This window comes from Zingiber officinale, chromosome 1B, assembly GCF_018446385.1.
Source record: "Zingiber officinale cultivar Zhangliang chromosome 1B, Zo_v1.1, whole genome shotgun sequence".
In the NCBI taxonomy this organism is placed as follows: domain Eukaryota; kingdom Viridiplantae; phylum Streptophyta; class Magnoliopsida; order Zingiberales; family Zingiberaceae; genus Zingiber; species Zingiber officinale.
Genome location: NC_055986.1, coordinates 32,696,362 through 32,717,593, shown reverse-complemented (window position 1 = coordinate 32,717,593; position 21,232 = coordinate 32,696,362). Strand labels below are relative to the sequence as shown.

General features: G+C 39.9%; 2 protein-coding genes and 1 long non-coding RNA gene across 3 annotated transcripts; 2 read left to right on the top strand and 1 right to left on the bottom strand.

Annotated features, from left to right (window-relative positions):
- Window positions 1-6,164: 6,164 nt before the first annotated feature.
- Window positions 6,165-7,744, bottom strand: LOC122036794 (putative E3 ubiquitin-protein ligase RF298). The gene is made up of 3 exons (XM_042596246.1): window positions 7,681-7,744; window positions 6,812-7,593; window positions 6,165-6,686 (listed from the first exon to the last, which is right to left on the bottom strand). Exons 1-3 carry the CDS (start codon window positions 7,742-7,744, stop codon window positions 6,165-6,167), a joined length of 1,368 nt encoding a protein of 455 aa, XP_042452180.1.
- A 1,504-nt stretch (window positions 7,745-9,248) lies between these two features.
- LOC122054553 lies at window positions 9,249-12,288 on the top strand. The gene is made up of 5 exons (XR_006132834.1): window positions 9,249-9,618; window positions 9,913-10,183; window positions 10,848-11,280; window positions 11,487-11,670; window positions 11,761-12,288. It is a non-coding gene; the product is annotated as an uncharacterized LOC122054553 (long non-coding RNA).
- Window positions 12,289-14,274: 1,986 nt separating this feature from the next.
- Window positions 14,275-17,355, top strand: LOC122054537 (vacuolar-sorting receptor 6-like). The gene is made up of 12 exons (XM_042616080.1): window positions 14,275-14,729; window positions 14,846-15,541; window positions 15,622-15,710; window positions 15,778-15,847; window positions 15,928-16,011; window positions 16,088-16,164; window positions 16,249-16,330; window positions 16,401-16,483; window positions 16,572-16,635; window positions 16,712-16,840; window positions 16,916-17,019; window positions 17,124-17,355. Exons 1-12 carry the CDS (start codon window positions 14,438-14,440, stop codon window positions 17,223-17,225), a joined length of 1,872 nt encoding a protein of 623 aa, XP_042472014.1. The 5' UTR covers window positions 14,275-14,437; the 3' UTR covers window positions 17,226-17,355.
- Window positions 17,356-21,232: the final 3,877 nt, after the last annotated feature.

Sequence of the window (21,232 nt, the reverse complement as noted above, 5' to 3'; positions counted from 1 at the left end):
TGAACTAATGTGTCGACCCAAAGGAAGACACCTTATGTAGGTTTAGTACATTTTGTGTTGGTAGACGTATATCTATGTTAAAAGTAATCAGCCCAAAAGAATGTTACTTTTATGCCAGATATATGCATAAAGTAGCTTACAACTATAGAACAAAATATTATTTTGTTCAAATCATGCACAAAATATGTCGACTCAAAGGAAGACACATTATATGGCTGATTAAGGTTGTTGTAAGCTATGGACTAAAATATAACTCATATAATGGTTAAAGTCTTTTTGTGGTGAAGCTAAAGTCGAGTTAGCTATAATTTTGTAGGATGCTCTGAGAAGTCAAGAGGGTATAAATTTTATAATCCCTCTAATAGATTCTTCTTCGAAAGGGGAAATGCCAAGTTCATTGAGGACAATGGAAGTGATAAAATCAGGAAAATATCTTTTGAGGAATGTGTTGACAATCCTTTTGTGGTTACTACTAGTGCTATCAGTAGCGATATGGTTACCATACCGCACATTATGGGTATCACACATCCAGTAAGCGTAGTGAACCAAGATATTCCCATGACATCTCCAATGCAATTGGAGGAACCTGTCACTGAAATTGAAGTATATTGTCTCATATTGATGAGCAGTACCTCAACCACCTCAAACACAAGTGCTTTTAAGGTGATCCACAAGGAAACAGAGAAGCACGAATTCTCGTGATTATATTTATCTCCAAGAGCATGATTTTGACATAGGGTTGGAGAGTGATCCTACATCTTTCCAAGAAGTCAAACAATGTTTTGATCCTGAAAGGTGGATTAATGTCATGCAAGAAGAGTTGAAGTCTATGGCGGACAATGACGTTTGGGAACTTGTCGAATTACCTGAAGGAAGAAGCCCGTTAGTTGTAAATGGATATTTAAAACCAAGTGGGATTCAAGGGGTAATATTGAAAAGTATAAGGCTCGTCTTGTTGCCAAGGGATTCACTCAAAAAGAAGACATTGATTACAAGGAGACTTTCTTACCTGTGTCGACGAAAGACTCTCTTAGGGTAATCATGACACTTGTAACTCATTATGATTTGGAGCTACATCAAATGGAGGTAAAGATCGCATTCCTCAATGAAGACATAGAGGAGTCTATATATATGGTGCAACCAGAGGACTTTGAGTGTAAAGACTCAAAGCACCTAGTATGTAGATTAAAGAAGTCCATTTATGGTTTAAAGCAGGTGTCCCATCAGTGGTACCGAAAATTTGATCAAGTGGTTACCTCATTTGGATTTAAAGAGAACTCCGTTGATCAGTGCATATATGTCAAGTTCAGTGGGAGCAAGTTTGTTATACTTGTTTTGTATGTGGATGATATATTGCTTGCGAGAAATAATAAGGATCTGTTGCTTCAAACTAAGTCATTTCTATGTGGTAATTTTGAAATAAAAGATCTTGGAAAAACATCCTTTGTTTTAGACATTCAGATCTATCGTGATCGTTCAAGAGACATTCTTAGACTTTCACAACAGGCCTATATTAAAAAGGTACTTGTAAGGTATGGTATGCAGAACTGTACACCCGATGATACACCTGTATCAAGAGGTGTCAAGTTCAGCTTGCAGCAGTGTCCACGACTTGAACTTGAAATAAAGGTGATGGAGCAATTCCCATATGCATCAGCAGTGGGAAGTCTCATGTATACACAAGTTTGTACTCGACCATATATAACATTTATAGTGGGATGTTAGGCAGATATGTTAGTAACCCAGGACTGCCACACTGGAAAGCTGTAAAGAGAGTGATGCGGTATTTACAAAGAACTAAAGGACATATGCTAACGTATCGGAGATCAGATCACTTGGAGATGATTGAATATTCAGACTTTGATTTTGCTAGATGCCTGGATAGTAGGAGGTCCACTTCGGGCTATATCCTCATGTCTGCTGAAGGGGTTATATCTTGGAAGAGCGTCAAGCAGACGCTAGTAGCTACTTCTACTATAGAGGCAGAGTTGGCATTATGCTATGAAGCATCCAATCACGGGATTTGACTGTGGAACTTCATCACAACATTACAGATTGTTGATGGCATTGACAGGCCACTGAGGATCTACTATGATAATAAAGCCGCAGAACTTTATGCCAAGAACAACCGCAGTTCGTCGAAGTCCAAGCACAACAACATCAAGTTTCTAACGGTTAAAGAAAGAGTTTAGAGTTGTCAGATTATGGTAGAGCACATCAACACAGATTCCATGTTGGCTGATCCACTCACCAAAGGTTTGGTGCCTAAAGTATTTCATGCGCATGTTGTGGATATGAGAGTCCTTCTTATGGAAGAAGAACTCATCTAGTGAGAGTTTGTATTTATCTTATTGCTCTATATTTGATAATAAAGACAAACATTTTGTTTTGATTATTGTATGTACTTAATGTTTAAAACATTAAAGGGAATTTACATGTTTGTTTGACACTCTGATTATGATATCATCATTTACTACTGCTGTTTAGTATTTGGTATTTGTAAATATGATTAAGATTTCTTTTGGAATCATAAAGTTGATCATGATTTGCTATTGCAGTTTAGCATAAAATATTTTGCAAATATGATCTGACTTCTTTTAAGGTCATCTTAGGACCAGTTGGAAATTGATATGTATTGATCACATTTCATGTAATTTCCACTCTACACATCCACATCTTGATCAATGCCATTAATGACATTGGTATTGTGAATACTGTTGGAGCTTGTTATGATCATATAAAATAGTTATGACATCTTTAGTCCTATACCAATGAAGTTAATTGACCAGATTGTTTAGAGGGATATTTTGTACCAATAAAGTTTGATATCAACTAAAATTTACTTGTATTTCGCATACAACTCACATATAGCACAAGTGGGAGACTGTTGAATATAAGTATCCCTATTAGGTGGGCTTCTTTGTAAGTTGTACACATGAATACGATCCAAACCCTTAAAGTGATCTAACTTATGTCTAGTGGGTTTCGAGTAATTGGATGTTAATCTCATATGTGTAGAATCTATAGTCCCGTATCTATTATTATTGATGGGCTGATAATAGATGTTAACTATATAATGGGTTGGTCCCCAGAGGATTAGGGTAATCTTAAGACGTCTCTTCGTTCCCCATTGACAAAGAGAATTTGACGTCGTCAACCCTTTTCCTTCTGCTGTTTCTTCTTCCATAAGATCTTTTTGGCGTCACTAAAGGACAAAGATATGACTCTTTAATCAAGTTCTTTGTTATTATGTTTATGTATTATTTATTTTCTTATATCATGTTCTCGATAAAATGAAGATCCATGATCATATGTTCTTGTTTTTCCTATACGAATTCTTATTTTAATTGTCTAGAATTCATGTGGCTTAGGTTTTTACGAGAACCATCAGTAGATCGCAGTGAACCAAAGGTGATCGACTTTTCACTTTGCAAACCAACCAAAATGTATATATATTCAGAAAGTGCATTCAACTTGTCGATCCCAATCTGTATGAATTGTGAGAGGTTGCGAGTTCCTCTTATTCGGGACTTTTGACTCTTATGAATCATTTTCCCATCGTTGAACTTCAGTTCAGATACTATTTAGGAAGTCTGTCTAAGGTGCAACGAACATTGCCCCGTAAGGTACAACTTGCAAAGAAGGGATCGTGATTATAAACACTTTGTAAAACATCTCGTGGACTTATAGTTGTATGTGAAATCCATCACACAAGAGAAGAATTATGTTTATTATGAACTTGATGTTGGAGCATCTAGCAACACAATCAATTCATGTCTTCCAATATGACTATATTCCGCTTCAAGTTGTGACGAGAAAAAAATGAGGCTAACAGCCTCTCTTTTGGATTTTGAAGAAAGACAATTAAGACTACCGACAAAAAAGATGATCAACCTGTGGCCTCCTGATATGGTTATGCTCTATTCGGAGTTTATACGAGACATCATCATCTTTCTAGTAGTCAGCCCGTGCCCCTAGCATGGATGTGTTAGAACATCCACATCAGTTTCCTTATCCAAAATACATAATTTAGGGTAAAAAAATTATTTTATTAAATTTAGATATCCATTTTTTACTACACTATATATCAACTTTTTTTTTCTCCTCTATAATATTTAGGGAATAGAATTCATTTCCTAAATTTAAAAAAGTACTATTCATAAATGCTAAATTTAAGGAAGGGATAGAATAGTTGATGTAAATTTTTTTTAATTATTCTATCTAAAATTTAAGATAAAATCTTTCGATATGATAACTGCTTTTAATTTTTTCTTTTATTTATTTTAAAATTTTAGAATTAGTTTTCTTTTTTTTAAAAAAAATAATTTAGATTTTATCTTTTTTTTGTAATAGTAGTTTTTTTTTTCTGTTAATTTTTTTCTTATTTTATAGATTATTTAAATAAAGGTTAGGATTCTGATAAAAAATAATAAATTAAGTTTGATTTATATAAAAAATTATTTCCATTTCAACGTTCCTCTTAACCTCCTCTTCCTAAATTTTTTCTTCTGCCACCTGTATTCAAAAGTCGTATCCGAAAATTTCTTGCTGCGTCAGAACTAGAGTGATTCAAAGAGAAATTCTTGTTGCATTTTACTCGGCCATGTTTTCTGTACTGATAATCTTTTAGTCTCAAAAAAATTAAGATCTTTTGACCTAGATTTTCATGGAGTAACATGTGACTCACTCCCACTGCAGGTGATTATGGTGGGGCTGCTCCTTATCAGTGAACCTAGTCTACTTTAATGCGGTATGCAGGAGCATTATAATGAATAAAACCAAAACACAAATAGCACGAAAACAAACCAAAATCAACTAAAAACAAAATTTTAGTTTTTTTGAGAGATTGAGTTAAGCAAGTTTTGCCTCGCCGACGCCGACTCTGAACGTGAGCGGCTGCCCGTGCTTGTAGCTGCTGTCGAACACCTTGCCGTCCTCCAATTTCCTGACGTAATGCGGCTTCGAAGGTTTTGAATCGACACAAGATCCAAACTTTAGGGCAAATCCGCGGTCAAGTAGGCCGAAGAGTGCCAAAAGACGAACGTGCCGATGCCGACGACGCGATTGCAAAAGGCGAACGTGCCGATGCCGACGAACGTTTTGCTTCACCTTGATGAGCTACCCCTTGGTGGTGAACGTGCCGATGCCGACGACGCGATTGCAAAAGGCGAGGCCGAAGGTCGGCGAAGGCTCGTGCAGGGTGATCTACTTGGAGGAGGAAAGAGTGGAAGAGACCGGCCTCTCGCCGGCCAATGGGGCTGAGCACAGGGTACGCGGATGGAGTGGAAGAGCGCTCCACCACCCGCGGCAGCTGGTACGACAATTGCCCCTGGCACCTAGACAATTTCTTCGGTCGCCTGCGACTCCGAGTCGGAGGAGCAGAAGGAATCTTATACGGCTTCGCTGTCAGTCAAACACCCCAACCACTGCGCCATTATTAATTCTCTCGTCTTATGGCTCCCAGGGTGAAGGAAGGCGAGGTAGGCGGAGATCAGGTAAAGGAATTGCACCTTTGACACCGCTGAGGAGGCGGCGCGTGCATACGGCGCCGCGGCGACCCAGTTCCGTTGCCCCAAGGCCAAAATCAATTTCCCCTGCCCTGCCCTGCCCTGCCCTGCCCTCGAGGCTGTTGTGATGCCGAAGCGGGCAGCAGGGCACAGATCCGGCAGTTTGCCTTGGGGCGGCGCCACATGTCGACTTGACAGGAATCAGGGACGCATCGAGCTCTCGAGGTGTCATCCTTTTTCGCTGGCTCTAGTGAATGAACTGCTCCTTGGACATTGACCTCAACCAGTCGCCGGCAGAAGTTGCGTAACATAAATAGTCGGAAATTACGTCTCACACTTTCATATTAAACTAATTTATTTTTGCTTTAACATTACTAATCTTTATTTAGTCGACTGTTAAGAGTCGATAGGCATCTAGTAGATCATCGAATGAGCAGATGGATAACGAAAAGAACATCATCAATCATCATTCAAGTCGCGACTTCAATACTGAAAGTTCACTGGATATGTTTTATAATACCCAAACACGTTCACAAGCCTGTTCGTCCTGCACGGTTTATTCTATTGCCAACAACAAAAGTCCTGAAGCTTCAGCTCAGGAAACAAACTCATATTAACAATCAACTAGGTAACAGTCATTAGATGAATGAGGAGGGTTCAAAAAGCAGTAGGATCTCCAAGAGCAGTGTAGTCTGAATCTTCAGCCAAGTAAATAAGGAGTTCAGGGTAAGGATCAGGGTAAGGATCATCAGTAACTGATCGAACACTGACTCTTCGCTGGATAGGAGTCCTACAGGAAGGGCACTCTTTCAAGCCCTTTTTCTCATGAAGCTCGTTGCATTGTCTGCAAAAAACTTGGTGGGCACAAGGAAGCAGGACGACGGACACAGTTTCAGATAGGCACATCACACATTCCCATTCACGATCTAAAGCAGACTTCGATTCCTCCTCAGAAAGATAAATGTTGGATGATGAACTTTCCACTAATTTTAGCTGTGCAATTTGATTCTCTAGCTGAAGGATATCATTTTTGTATCTCTGCAACTTATTTTCTGCTTCAATTTTTAATGCATTTTCTTGTGATTTTGCCGACATCTCGATCTGCTCCAGCTCCTTTCGTTCATTCTCGGCCATATCAAGAGCATCATTCTTCAACTTCTCTTCTTTCTTCCACAGAGACTGCAATAAGTTGCATTAGCATTTAGCAGGCAGAATGAGAGAAGCATTTTTTTAGTATGTAATTAAGGATATTGAAACAATAGAATCAAATACTTGAATTGTTCATATAGACTTCATAAATTTACCTTCATATTATCATGAAGACCCCTGGCTTGCTCAAATTGCTGTTGCAATTGAAAAAAGCGACGCTTTTCAGCTGCAAGTTCATCTTTAAGCGAGAGCCTTTCTTCTTCAAATGATTTTAACTTTTTGAGGTTCTCCTCCATCCTTCTTGAAGCTTTTTCACTATTAGCTTCCACTTCTGCAGCGTGCAATTCTGCATCTTTCAGTTCCATCCTCAGTTGATCATTCAACGTTTTCATTTTACGAGCCTTATCTTTAATACCCATAACCTGGACTATTTTTTCTTTCATCAGACTGGTATACTTCATTCTAAGCGTTTCCATAAATTGACGCTTCCTCTTTTCTTGTCTTAGTAATTGAAGCTCGTCCCTGTCCTTGTTCAGCCTCTCGGCTGCCTGCATCACCTTTTGCGTACCCCAATCGTTCCACTCTTGCACTTCCTTCTCGAGCCTGCATTTCATCTGAAGCAGCGACTCCAACGAAGCATTTTGTAGAGTGCTCTCGCTGATAACGCTAGGTTCGCTCGAATGCTCTACAGTTTGCTCATTGATTGCAGACAGGAGACTTTCCCAGTCCAATTGTGACTCGATTTGAGAGGTACTAGAAGTGCCCGATTGCTCAAGATTCCTAGAAAAGTCGCGACCAACATCAAGGTCGAGCTGCATCATCAAGCGCCACAAGACCTCGCCTTTACTGAGTGGCTTGTTTGCCTTGCTGATCACATCATTGATCATTTCTTTCGTGATTCTCGTGTTCTTCTTGAATTCGTCAGAAGATGCAAGACCTGCAGATAAGCATTTTTGTCAGGACAATCATGGGATACGAAGGCTAGATCCAATTGCTGCTCTAATTAAGATTGAATATAAATTACCCAATAACATCTCCTGAAGCTCTAACTCGGATTCCGGACTCCAATCAGCACCCGGCGATTCCATCTAAGTCGTATGGGGTTTTAAGATTGTACGTAATCTCGAATTGCAATGAGAGAAGTCAAGAACTTACTGTTGCTGCTGCGATTCTAATTTCCTGGATTCAGAGACATAAGAATAGCAACTGTAGCAGTGATTCAATATCAACAACAAGCATAGATAGCCATAAGAATCGAAAAGAACTGGTAATAAGAGTATCATACCTTCCCTTTCGGTGTCAAAGATTGTATATTAACTTTTCCGTTAAAGAAATCTGATTAAAGATTGACAAAATGTGAAAAAGACAACATGAAAAATGTAAAAGGGAACCAAGATGAGACTCAAACAAACTGATACTAGTGTTAAAAATACTACAAAATTGAAAACAGAAGGATTTTCTTACCGGAGAAACGATCAACAAGGCAGAGACGATCGGAAAGGGAGATAGAAATGGACAGAGACGCACCTAATTGACACCAATGGAAGTGATAGATTGATGGATTTGCAGATCAGACGGAGAAGAGGTGAAATTGAGGAGGGCAGAATTGCTCAGACGGAGAAGAGGTGGAAGGAGGAGGGCGGAATTGCTCGGACGGAGAAGAGGTGGTGGGACGAGACGAAACCAAGAGCAAGGGGAGAAGGTGTATATATAAAAATAAAGTTGTACGGAATTTGGGAAATAAAATGGCGCAGCCCTGCGTTTTTTTTTTAAAAAAAAAAGTATTAAAAGAGTTCCATTTATAAAATCACTTAAGCGTAAGAAATATTCAAAATAAAAGTTATTTTCTAAAATACCCCTTTATATTATCTATTAAAGTTTTAAACCAAGTTATAAGTTATTAATTGAATTTTTTTTACCTGAACTAAAATGAAGGTTTTTTTTTCTTTTTATGGTTTGTCAAGAGAGAAGTGAGGTTCTTCCCATGTAAGTTAATCGTTAAATCATCGTCAGACTAATTAAATTATTCATTGAACCATACCGAGCCCAAACTTGACCTAGACCGATCGATTCAACTCTGCACCGAGGCATTCAGAATGTACAACATCAACTTGGTCCGTGTGGGTTCAATTAAAATTTCACATTAAATATATTTAATAAAAATTATAAATTTAAAAGAATATAAAATATTTCTATTGAAAATAAGATTTTTTGAATAATATCTAAGAGTAAAATCATGAAAACATAGATCCAAAATGAATAATATAATACTATTATAAAAATATATAAATATTCTTCGGACATAATAATTAATATCAAAGTTATAAACCAAGTCAAATATCATATGGAATGACGAAATTCGAAACGGATCAAAAAATGATCGAATACTCGTACAGAATAAACAATATCATATTATTATATATTATTATAGAAATATATAAACGTCTGTTTTTAGGCACAACAGTTCGGATAGACCAGAAAGGCAGAAATGGCTCAGCGAGCCCAGACCACATAGTCTATTCCAACCACCACAACCAGAGTCAACTTCCTCGGCGGTTTAGAAATTAACGGAAACCAAATACAAATACGGGTCGAGGGCAGAGCGTTTGGCGTCACGTGAGAGCGAGTTCGTTTCAGGTGGAAGCAAAACTACCTTTGCTCTGACCGACCTTGTGCGGCAAACACGAGTCAGGTTCGCTATCCGAACGGGGAGCGATGCGAAAGATGAGATCTTGCACTTCCGCGGCCAGCGCGAGATTCTGGGTGGTGGCGCTGGCCTTGATGGCAGCAGCGTCGTCGTCTCTTGCCACCGCGGATGGCGACGGGACGGAGAGGATGAGGACTAGAAGCGGAAGCAAGGGAAAGGAGCAAATCCCTGCTAGGGTTCAAGGAGACGAAGGGGAACGCTTCCTATCGGTGCTCTCCTTCCGGCCCTTGCCTTGCCTGCCAATACTCCCTGAAGGTAATAATTATAGCTCCGTCTCGCCCTTTCTCTGATGCAATTTCTCTCGCTCATATTTGTGAAACAAAAGATTAATGATCTGACTCGATCGATATCTTTCTCGTGAGGATGTCCTATTCTGAATTAGAGAATCATTGTGGCATGAAAATTTCACTAGGATTTGTTTAGATCTCTATTTCTATTACCTCTTAATACATGCACTTCTTTGTTTGCTTCCTCCTCTCATTGTGATTTGTTTTGCTCATACGAATTCCAATTCTTCTGGTTGAATAATGATGACAACTATCACTGCAGTGAAACTGGGTATCGCGTGCCTTACAAATGCACAGAAATAACAAACATGGGAAAGAAAGACTACAAAAATAAAGACAATAAAAGACTCTCCTCTATTCAAGAGAATTCCACCATTGTTGTAAAGGAGAAGTTGTTTGATGTCCACAATTACAAGTGGAGAAAGCTTTTGGATGATTCCTCAAATCTGAACACAGGGAATGTCAGCTACATTACGTATTGGAGCTTTGTGCCTGTTGCGGTCAAAGAGAAGTTGTCTTTTCTTGGATTCAAGGTAAAAAAAAATCACCATTTTTTTTATCGGCTGCATCCTCACAATCCAACTCATATTTCTTGTTTAAATTGTATGACATGTTAATCTCCCAAACAAGGCAGTATTTGGTTTACAGAGTAGGTTAGACATCATAAACAACATTTGATTTTTTTTCATGCATTTTGCTATTAGGTTATATACATCATAGTACCTTATCTACACTTCATTTTCCATTTATTGCATTAGTGCAAGGAGAGGCAGTGAGCCAAAATTAATGAAAATTTCACTTAGCAAACCAACCAAAATGTAGATATTCAGAAATTGCATTCAATTTTGGCTTTCAAATTGACCACAATCTGTATAAATTGTGAGAAGTTGCAACTTCCATTTAGTTGGGTCTTTGACTATATGAATCCTTTTTCATACTGTTGAACTTCAGTTTAGATACTAGTTGGGCAGCCTGACTAAGATGCGATGGGCCCTGTCCCATAAGATACAACTTGCACAGAAGAGATCTTGATCATAAACACTAGGCAAAGCATCTCCTGTGTTCCAAAAAGATCTGAGATGGAGATACCATTTCATTTGTCCATGGTTTCAGTACAAACTTGCAATCTTTTGGCTGCAGAATGAGCCTTTTGACGTAATTTTTCATGTATTAACATGCAACTTACTTCCATTGCAGGTGATCATGGTGGGGTTAGTACTTATAAGTGGACCAATAGTGTACTTTCGGCAAAAATGCCTAGTAGCAATTCCAGGAGCGGATTCATGAGGGTTCCCATAAATGCCCTTAGGTTTTGATGAGTACTAAATGGAAGGCAAAATACTATGTCTGGTGCATGTAGGCACACTTGTTTACTAGCTTATTGCCAAATGCATCTGGACAACTTTCCTATAATGACTGTCGATAGGGTATTATAAAATTGGCATTTCTTTAGCTTCACAGATCAAGAATCTGATGCTTAACTACATGTTTGCATCATTTTTCTTATTCAATTATTATACAAATATCTCGTCTCTGGGTTCCCTTTTGTTAGAAAACTTTGCAAGTCTGTGTCCGATGAATTCTACATTGAACAGAAGAGTCGAATCCAGAGGAATAATGCAAGAACCAGGTCAGTGGAAAGCAATATTAAGTTAATATTTTGACATCAAATATAGTAGTATCATGATGTTCTGTTGGCTGTGTGGCATATCCTGGGATGTTCCTATAAATATTGAAAACAAAAGAAAGCATGGAAAGTCAACCAAAATTTTGATGTTTGCATGTAAAAACCTTTTTTATGTTAGCTAAATTATGGAAAATGCTGCGAACTTTCAGGGAATTCTCAACACAATTCCGTGGGGCAAAACTAGGGATGCAACTCTTGTTCAGCACACGACACTTCAGCATGCGTGGTTGTCAACTGAACCGTGATCGATGCTTTACTTGACGAATGTGCACTGAGCAATGAACTCAAAAATCAGGGAACTATCAATGAATTCAACACCCATTTTCCAATAAGGTTACTCAATTCTCAAAAGTCCCTTTTGTCATTTCAATCAAGATGATGATTTCTTAGAAGTGAAAATACTACAATTGTTACTTTTGACAGCTATATTGTGTTGCAACTTGGCCATTTTACAAACCTCTGGCAACTGCAAGAGGAGAAGAACAAAATCACCACTCTCTTTCACTGGCCTTTGCCTTCTGGTAAGGCAAAGACCCAGCCTCTCCCTCAATTCTTCCCCTCAGATCCACAAGCAAGCACCTGACTGTTTCAATCTCGGCTTCAAGCGCAGTTTGGCCCTGAAGCCTCCTCATAAGCTGTTGGTTGGTCTTTTCTTAGCTTTGTTTGGTGTAGTTATAACTACAGATTGGTATGACGTGCATCAAAGTGCCATTTCTTTTTCAACTTCATGGAAGGATCATTTCTCCAACTACACCCATTTTATTCCATTCATTCATCTCCTTCTACCACCCGTTTCTTTAACTCGATTCTTTATGATAATAACAATAATAATTTAGGAATACATAATTCTTATGGGGCATGTGCAGGTGTTGTTGGGAGTTAGTACGAGATCTAGTAGTGGTTGTTGAACTTTCTATTGAAAAAATGGCAATGAGGAAGCTATTTCTTAAAGAACTTGTGGGTCGATATGAATTGTACAGTTTGCTAATCTTTGCTCATCAAACAATAGATAAACGTGTGTGTATATATATATATATATATTTTGAAAGTCTTATATTGAAAAAATTATAGATTTAAAATGATGTAGGATATTTTTATTGGCATAAAATTTTTTGGGAAGAGCATAAAAGCAAAGGCATGAGGGTCTAGGCTCAAAGTGGATAATATGTGGACATTTTTTTGCACAACAAATGATATCAAAGTCTAATCAAGAGTGATCGAAAGTGGATATTCGCGGGGAGGCCTGGAGCGAGTCAGGGTGATCGGATGTTTACGGGGAAGGTCCGCAGTGGGTTAGTGTGATCGAATGTTCGTGTGGAGGTTCGGAGCGGGTTAGGATAACTAGATGCTCGCGGGAAGACTCGAAGCAGATCAAGAGTGATTGGATGTTCACGGGGAGGCTTTGATCACGAGAGTAATGGTGGTCCTTCGTTTGAAAGAAAGATTGTTGGAGTTCAATTAAAGTCATATATTGGAAAGATTTGGTAAAGATCATGAGTTTAAATGGATGTAGGATATCTCCATTGATATGAGGTCTTTTGAGGAGAGTTCAATAACAAAGTCATAAGGATCTAGGTTCAAAGTGGATAATATCATAATATGATTATGAAAATATGAGGATATATTTTTGCACTTATCTAATTACTATAATCGAATTTAAAACTTCTCTTCATTTTTTTTTTTTATTTTTGTTTTGTTATTTTTTATTTTACAGTTAGATCGGATGTCAAATTTTCTATTAAATTTGATAGAAATTGACACCCCTACCAGCAGGGGCGCTGAGAACACAATCGTGTGTATATATACACACAAAAGAATGAAAAATTTACATCCATCGATATTCCCACAGTAGACTCGACGCCTCAAGTCAACCATCGTTATCTTAATGCAAAGATTCCAACGTGGAACGTAATTAAAAATATAAAGGAGTCAAGGTTTAAAATTTAAATAAGTAATTAGAGATAATGACCTCCCATTTCTTTCCATTGTTTTTTTAAATATAATTTGTTTAGCATAATCACACTAATATTTAATTCAGCCGAGCAATGTTAGCCTACGAATTTTACCCATAAATCTTAAATATTTTTTTATTTAATTCTTAAATTTTAAAAATAAAATCTGATTGATATAATATAACGAAAATTTTAAAAAAATAATAAAAACTAAAAATACACGGACGTAGGCAAAGTCCGTACAGTAACTCTGCAGCATATAATTATTATAATTTAACCATGGTAAGTAAATATAAGATGAACAAACTGATTGATGCAACTGAAGACTTCCAATTAATTAGTCCTCCAAGGCTAATGATAAGTGGTAAGACGTTATACCCATACAATCCTCACGATGGTTCGATTCTCTTAGAGCATATTAAATGTCCGTGGTGTTTGAATGGTTTGTAATGCTAAGCCAACCATTAGCATCATTTATATTTTCTGAATTTATCTGATAACTGTGGTCTTCGAATTACTTGTCTGGTTGAGCCGTCACTATATGTAACTAAAAAAATTTTCAATTAATTAAAATAAAATTTTGATAAATTTAATAATAACAATAATAAATTTATCGGTTTCTTCCAGAATTGTCAATGCCGTAATAAGGGTGGAGGACCGGCAGATTCGTTAAATGACTACAATATACATGTTCTATCTTTTGCAAAAAAAAAAAAGCAAAAAAAAGTTCATCAAATTATTTTTTCTTTTGGAAAAAATATATGCCATTTGATTTTAAAAAAGTCAAGTTGAGATGGCCAATTAGTTGACTTTTTGGCCAATTTTAAAAATCTTCGAAATTCATTTTTTAAAATATATATTTTATGATTTATAGGTGAAAGAAAATCAGACAGGGATATATCCGTAATAAGATCCATGAGAGATTTCTACTGTCGCTTTCATCTGTCTTGGTAGTTGGTTGGTTCCTCGACTCTAATCTTCTCTTTTCTTTCTTCTCTTCGCTTCTTGTGTCATAATCCGGCCTGCGTAAGCTGACACGCCGATCTCTTTCCTTTTCCCCTTTTAAATTGTCGATTTTTCTGTGATCCCCAATAGCGTCATCCAATTAGCTAGATCGGGGGTGGAAGAAAAGGAGGCTGTAAAGAAGTATGGCGACTCTCCGGCTCGCTGCCGCTGTCGCAGCCTTATTGGCGGTGCTGATGAGGCCAGCGTCGGGACGCTTCGTGGTGGAGAAGGAGAGCATCACGGTGATCGCTCCAGAGTCGATCAAGGGGCGGCACGACGCCTCCATCGCCAACTTCGGTGTGCCTAACTATGGCGGCACGTTGACCGGCGTCGTCATCTACCCCGACCGTGAACAGAACGGCTGTATCGCCTTCGACGGCGACCCGTTCAGGTCCAAGTCCAAGCGCCCAGTGATTCTTCTCGTCGATCGCGGAGGTAATCCAATCCATCTTTTTTGTTCCTCTGTTTTCTTTGATTCTTCGGTTCTATCAATTCCAATCCAAGAACCGATCAATTCAGTCTCTAATCTTTTCCCTCGCCACTTTCTCCAGTCTGTTACTTCGCTTTGAAGGCATACAACGGGCAGCAGGCCGGGGCTGCTGCAGTCCTCGTCGCCGACTCGGTAGATGAACCTCTTCTAACCATGGCCGCCCCTGATGAAGACAACGAAAACAGCTACGTCGAAAAGATCAACATCCCCTCCGCCCTCATCACGCTATCCTTCGGCAACAAGCTCAAGGATGCTTTGGCCAAGGGTGGCAGCGAGGAGGTGGTGGTCAAGTTGGACTGGAGAGAGTCGATGCCTCACCCCGACGAGCGGGTCGAGTACGAGTTTTGGACGAACAGCAACGACGAGTGCGGCGATCGATGCGACGAACAGGTGAAGTTCGTTCGCGACTTCAAGGGCAACGCTCAGATTCTCGAGAAGGGAGGGTTCACCCTGTTCACCCCTCACTACATCACTTGGTTCTGCCCTGACGCCTTCAAAACCAGCAGGGAGTGCAAGACACAATGCATTAACAATGGCAGGTACTGCGCCCCGGACCCCGAGCATGACTTCGATGAGGGCTACGATGGCAAAGACATTGTCGTCGAGAACTTGAGGCAGCTCTGCGTTCATCGGGTCGCGAATGAGAGCGGGCGGCCGTGGGTCTGGTGGGACTTCGTGACGGATTACCATGTGAGGTGTTCGATGAAGGAGAAGAAGTTCAGCAAGGAATGTGCCGAGGCTGTTGTCACCTCACTTGGTAAGATTCGATCATTATGATCTAAATCCATGCCGCCCTTAATTTGTTTGCTTCTTCGAGTTGATGTGATTGTTCATCAGGATTGAGTTTGGACAAGGTTTCAAAGTGCATGGGAGATCCTGAAGCCGATGCTGAGAACGAAGTCCTCAGCATCGAGCAAGACCTTCAGGTATGAATTGAATGTTAACTGAGATTCTGATTCCATACAACTTATGATACTGTCTTCAATTTTAAAGGTCGGCAATGGAAGTCGTGGAGATATTACTATCCTGCCTACCTTAATGATAAACAACATCCAGTATCGAGGTGTTCGGATTACAAATCTCTGTTTGTTACACAAAAAAGAAACATACTGACAGAACTTGTTCAAACTCCTTGTTGAGCAGGAAAATTAGAGAGGACTGCTGTGCTGAAAGCAATCTGTGCAGGATTTAAAGAGTCTACCGAGCCTTATGTTTGCTTGAACTCAGGTTAATTTGCATTCTTGTCATGGTTAAAATTACCCAACAATCAATGTTCTTTGGCTTGACTTCACCTTGTTTGAAGATATTGAGACAAATGAGTGCCTCACTTCCAATGGAGGCTGCTGGCAGGACACACAACTGAACATCACTGCTTGCAAAGTACAACTTCATCTACAAGATTTGATTCTTGCCTCTTTCTAGGAAGATATAATCATCATCAGCTAACACACTTTGCATATTTAGGATACTTTTAGAGGCAGAATTTGCCAGTGCCCTGTGGTAAACAATGTTCAATTCAGTGGAAATGGTTATGATTCTTGTACAGGTATTTTAAGTTTAATGTCGTTTCGGAAAAACAGATCTTCACACAAATTCTAATGCATGTTGTGTTTCAGCTGTAGGTCCTGGAAGATGTGCATTTGACAATGGGGGCTGCTGGAATGTTACCAGGGATAACCAGAAATTCTCAGCTTGCTCAGTTCTGTCACAATTTCAATTCGTTTTTCATTTTCGATTCATCCTCTTCAAAAACTTATCGATCCACTTATACATCCAAATTCATGTAGGATTCTCAACTGACTGGCTGCCGCTGTCCAAATGGATTCTCTGGCGATGGCCACAATTGCCAAGGTAATTTCCTTTTGAATCGTGGTATCTAATCTTCTGAACTAGCATAATTAAGTTTCATCTTGTTGTAATTCTCCAGATATAGACGAATGCACGGAGAAGCTTGCTTGTACCTGCCCTGAATGCTCATGCAAGAACACATGGGGAGGATATGACTGCAAGTGCAGAGGCAACCTTGTGTACATAAAGTCCGAGGACACATGCATCGGTAAGAACATTGTCGTATCTTCTCACAATTTTCTTTCAAATAGATTGTGACTTCATATCGTGTGTCTAAATGCAGCCAAGAATGCCTCAAAGTTCACCTTGTTTGTAACACTCTTTGTGCTAGCAATTGTGATCAGTGCTGCAATAGCAGCCTATGTATTCTACAAATACAGGCTCAGGGTCAGTTGCCTAACCTCAAATACTTGGTTATCAAACTTGCTTTTTTCGAACCCGATTATTTCGATTCTGATACAATATCCTTTTCATCTTTTTTCTTTTTGTAGTCTTACATGGATTCTGAGATCATGGCGATCATGTCACAGTACATGCCCCTCGACAACCACCACAATGAGGCCCAACCCTTGAGAGAAGATACAACAATTTAAGAAGGCTAGAGTTTGCATGGTTGTGCCTTAATTCTTCTTGTTTGATCCACAGGATTAGATTCAATGTACATTCACAGGTTAGAAACTATTCTTGATCATACGGTAAACGGTCAAAGGAACTTGGATTGCTTCTGTAATGGAGGAATTGCATAACTTTTACAGGTTTCTCGATATATTGGAGTTATGGAAGGTGAAAGAAAACCAGCGTAGTGACTAAAAGGGATTGTAATTTCAGTTAGAAAAGGTTGGATGATATCCATATATGATACAACGAATAGGATAGAGTCCCCGAAGTGAGAGTCGAAGTCAAGAAGATCAGCTAATGTTGCGGTCAAAGTTAAGGAGCTATCAACACTCGGGGCTAGCACAATCGCATGGCTCGACCGATTGGTCTAGCCAATTGGATTGCGAGTCCCCCCGACTCGATGGAACCATGAGCCGTATTAGTGTGATTTGGAGCCAAGTCCTCTCGGTCCGATTGAATATGATAGATGTATGGCCTGACTAGACTCCTTGGCATAGTCCTCAACGAGATCGAGTCCTCAGGGAGGCTGAGTCCTCAGGGAGGCCAAGTCCTCAGGGAGGACGAATCCTTAGAGAGGTCGAGTCTTCAAAGTGGTCAACATTCCTTAGCCGACCCAACCTCGTCCAAGAACGAGGTCCGACCGGACTCCTTGGCTGAGCGAAGGCCAAGTCCTCAAGGAGGTCGAGTCTTCAAGGTGGTCAACATTCCTTAGCTAACCTGACTCCATCCGAGAGCGAGGTTCGACCGGACGTTAGAGGGGACTCGGTCGATCTACCTGCATCAAAGTGTATTCAGTGCCCACCAACCCAACGACCCAATATTATTTTTTGGCATTTTATATAACGGTTGTCAGAAAATCAAGGGAATATTTCCTATGCAATCTGTATGAAGGAAGATTCTACCCTACAAAGTACAAAAATTATAGGTCTATTTTAGGAAAGTTGTCAAAATGTCAGAATAGTCGGTTCTTTTTTAAAAATGCATCGATATTCATGCATAGAGGAAAACTATCACTATATAAGGGGTATACCCTTAAAGTCGCAGGTGCGCAAGATTAGGCACTCGGATCTCACTTCTCATTGTTATTGTTTGTCGCATTCCATTTTTCTCTCAACCATTTGTCTGACTTTAGCGTCTGAGTGCCTGCACAGGGATCCTTTCCTGGCCTGATTGCTGACGTTTTCTTCCTTCTACATTCTTTTTTGACACGCAGGACCGCTCAACACCATCTTCCTCTAGCCCAATGTCTTTTCACGATTAACGATGAAGCCACCTAGCTTGCTATCTGTCTTTCTTAATTTCAAACGAGATCAAATTTGGTATCATCTGTGGAAACTTTGTATGAATCTGATTAGCCTTCTGCTCGTGCCTGCACCCGCTCAGGATAATCAGAAGGGGAAAACTCCAATGGATAGTAGCTCCTCTGAGCAGATAAGTATGTCATTTTCCCAAGAAATATTGGAAGACAAACTGTCGAGCCATTTCTGACCGAGGATCATGGAGGAGAGACTGTCCCGGAGAACCATCTTCTCAAATTCAAAATGTAGCTATTCTCCACCAATACAAGGATGGCATCAAGTGCCAAGTGTTCTTGACTACCCTCTCCAGCTATGCACAAAAATGGTTTAATTGGCTTCCGACCAACTCCATTTGCTGCTTCAAGGATTTTCTCAAGACGTTCCTCCACTACTTCGCTAGCAGCCGACGGTACCACAAGACCACACTGAGTTTATTTTTTGACAAATAAGGGTCCAAGGAGGCACTAAGTGCGTACATTAAACGATTCAATCAAGTAGACATAGATGCCCCTTCAGTCTCTCCAGAAATTATGGTAAGCGCTTTTTCCCAAGGGCTCACAGATGGGGACTTCTTCCGGTCCTTGATCAAGAAGCCCCCTATGGATTTTGACCATCTACTAGAAAGGGCAACCAAGTACATCAACATGGAGGTGACTCAGTCTGCTTAGAAGAAGGAGGTAGCTATGCCTACTCCTGTCTATGCCTCAGAAAGCTAAGCTCCTCTCCCTCCTCTTCTGCACAAAGAACCCTGATCGGGCCCCTAGCCCCATTTTCACTAGCAGAGGCCAAATGCGATCCAGTATGTGGAGATCGATCAAGTCCCATTAGTCGAGCCCCATCAATAGGTCCTGCCTTTTTGTACTTACCACTAGACTGGAACTCATAGCACTCAGAAGTGTTATAGGTATAATCAGGGGAAGCGCTGAATGACCAACTAAGAGTTTCGATTGCGATCGCGGTCTCCAAACAATATGCTGATAGATCGGATGTGAGCAATAGAGGGGGGTGAATATCGCTTTCTTTAAAAGTTATCTTTTTCTTTTAAAACAGAATTGTGCAGCGGAAAATAAGAAAAGGGGCAAAGTTGTTTACTTCGTTCGGAGCCTAGCTCGACTCCTACTTGAAGGCCCGCAGTCTTTGACCGCTCCGATGGGCAAAACACTATAACCCTTCTTTCCGAAATCCTCGGAAAGAAATGGATTGTACAGATACAAAGATGTAAGATAGTAACACTCCTACTATCTTACATGAAATTAAGTGCAGTACAAAATAAGATATACTGACAATAGTAGTTGAAAGTCGAAGCTCGGTCGGTACTATCGAACGAAGTGGCTTGCAGAGTTGACGAATACTTGTAGCACGAGCAGCTTGCAGAAGAGCACTTGAGTTAATCAGAAGTAGTCAGTGTTCTTCAACCTCAGACTTTGATCCTCCTTTTATAGGTGTACTAGACGTTCGGTCAACCGATCCTCCTTGTTCGGTCGGCTGAACACGCTCCCTTCCTTCCTGGCTGGGGTCTGACGCTGGCTCGATCTCTGGTAATCAATGCTCTTTAAGGGTTTGGTCGACCGAACCCTTTTTCCGATCGACCGAACAACTTCCTTCCCTGTTCGTCGTGATTTGCCGAGATCAACAGGTAATGCGCCTTTAATGCTGATTGGTTCGGTCGACCGATCCATGGGTTCGGTCGACCGATCAGCGTGCTTTCCTTCTGCTTTGATCGTTGCAGTCTGTGCTGAGTCATCTCAGTTCGGTCAACCGATCATAAGATTCGGTCGACCGATCAATATTTGATCAGACTTGGACTCTGTTCTGGTCTGGTTTGAATATGATTTTGCCTTGTTCGGTCGACCGATACAGTGGTTCGGTCGACCGATCCAGTTATACCTACAAAATAGTGTTAAGCAAAAATCTTCTGCAAAACATATGTTAGAACAATAATATTATAATGCAAAAGTAATATGAAAGACAGTAGAACCGTCTTGATCTCAACTTTTAAACATTCCCGGTTTCTTCAGTTGGATCAGCGACCTTAGGTTGTTCCCTTCGGGAACACGACCTCACTGTCGCTTCTCCAGTTTGTTTACCTCAACCTACCTGCCAAACTTTGATCCTCCAGATCTAGTTTGGACTTTTCACTCAGCCTTGATCGGCTCCCCAGGACTTTTCTCTTGATCTTCGGTCCTCCAGACCTCTTGATCACATTGCCAAGATTCGGGTCTCCTCGACCTACTTGGACTTGCACCTGGGTTCCACGATCTGCTAAGATTTCTCCTGCCTAGCCTCCAACTAGGTCTTTCCTGGTTGAGTAAACATCTTGCACACTCAGTCAACTTGTTAGATCATAACAAGACTTAATTCACCTTTGACAACATCAAAACTTAGGTTTGATTCTGGTGCAACTTGCATCAACAATCTCCCCATTTTTGATGTTTGGCAACCAATGTTCAAAGTTAAGTTAAAATATGCAATAATTGAATAAACAAGCAATTTTAAATTTTAACTCTCCCCCTGAGTTAAACAACTCCCCCTTTGACACACATCAAAAATAGGGAAAGACTCAAAAACCAAGTATAAGTAAGATTTGTTGGTTAGTCCTAGGAAGATCGTACCGGTTCCACTGTACAAAAATTTTGTACAAGTGTCGAACCTTTCCTAAATAACCTATTGTGTTCTTTAGAAGT

Excerpts from the sequence above, each read along its gene's own strand:
- LOC122036794 (XM_042596246.1), bottom strand. The coding sequence starts at position 7,744 with ATGGAATCGCCGGGTGCTGATTGGAGTCCGGAATCCGAGTTAGAGCTT. Across the intron at positions 7,594-7,680 it reads GCTTCAGGAGATGTTATTGG|GTCTTGCATCTTCTGACGAA; the intron begins GTAATTTATATT and ends GCTTATCTGCAG. Across the intron at positions 6,687-6,811 it reads GTCTTCATGATAATATGAAG|TCTCTGTGGAAGAAAGAAGA; the intron begins GTAAATTTATGA and ends AACTTATTGCAG.
- LOC122054537 (XM_042616080.1), top strand. The coding sequence starts at position 14,438 with ATGGCGACTCTCCGGCTCGCTGCCGCTGTCGCAGCCTTATTGGCGGTG. Across the intron at positions 14,730-14,845 it reads TCTTCTCGTCGATCGCGGAG|TCTGTTACTTCGCTTTGAAG; the intron begins GTAATCCAATCC and ends CACTTTCTCCAG. Across the intron at positions 16,331-16,400 it reads TGGTTATGATTCTTGTACAG|CTGTAGGTCCTGGAAGATGT; the intron begins GTATTTTAAGTT and ends GTTGTGTTTCAG.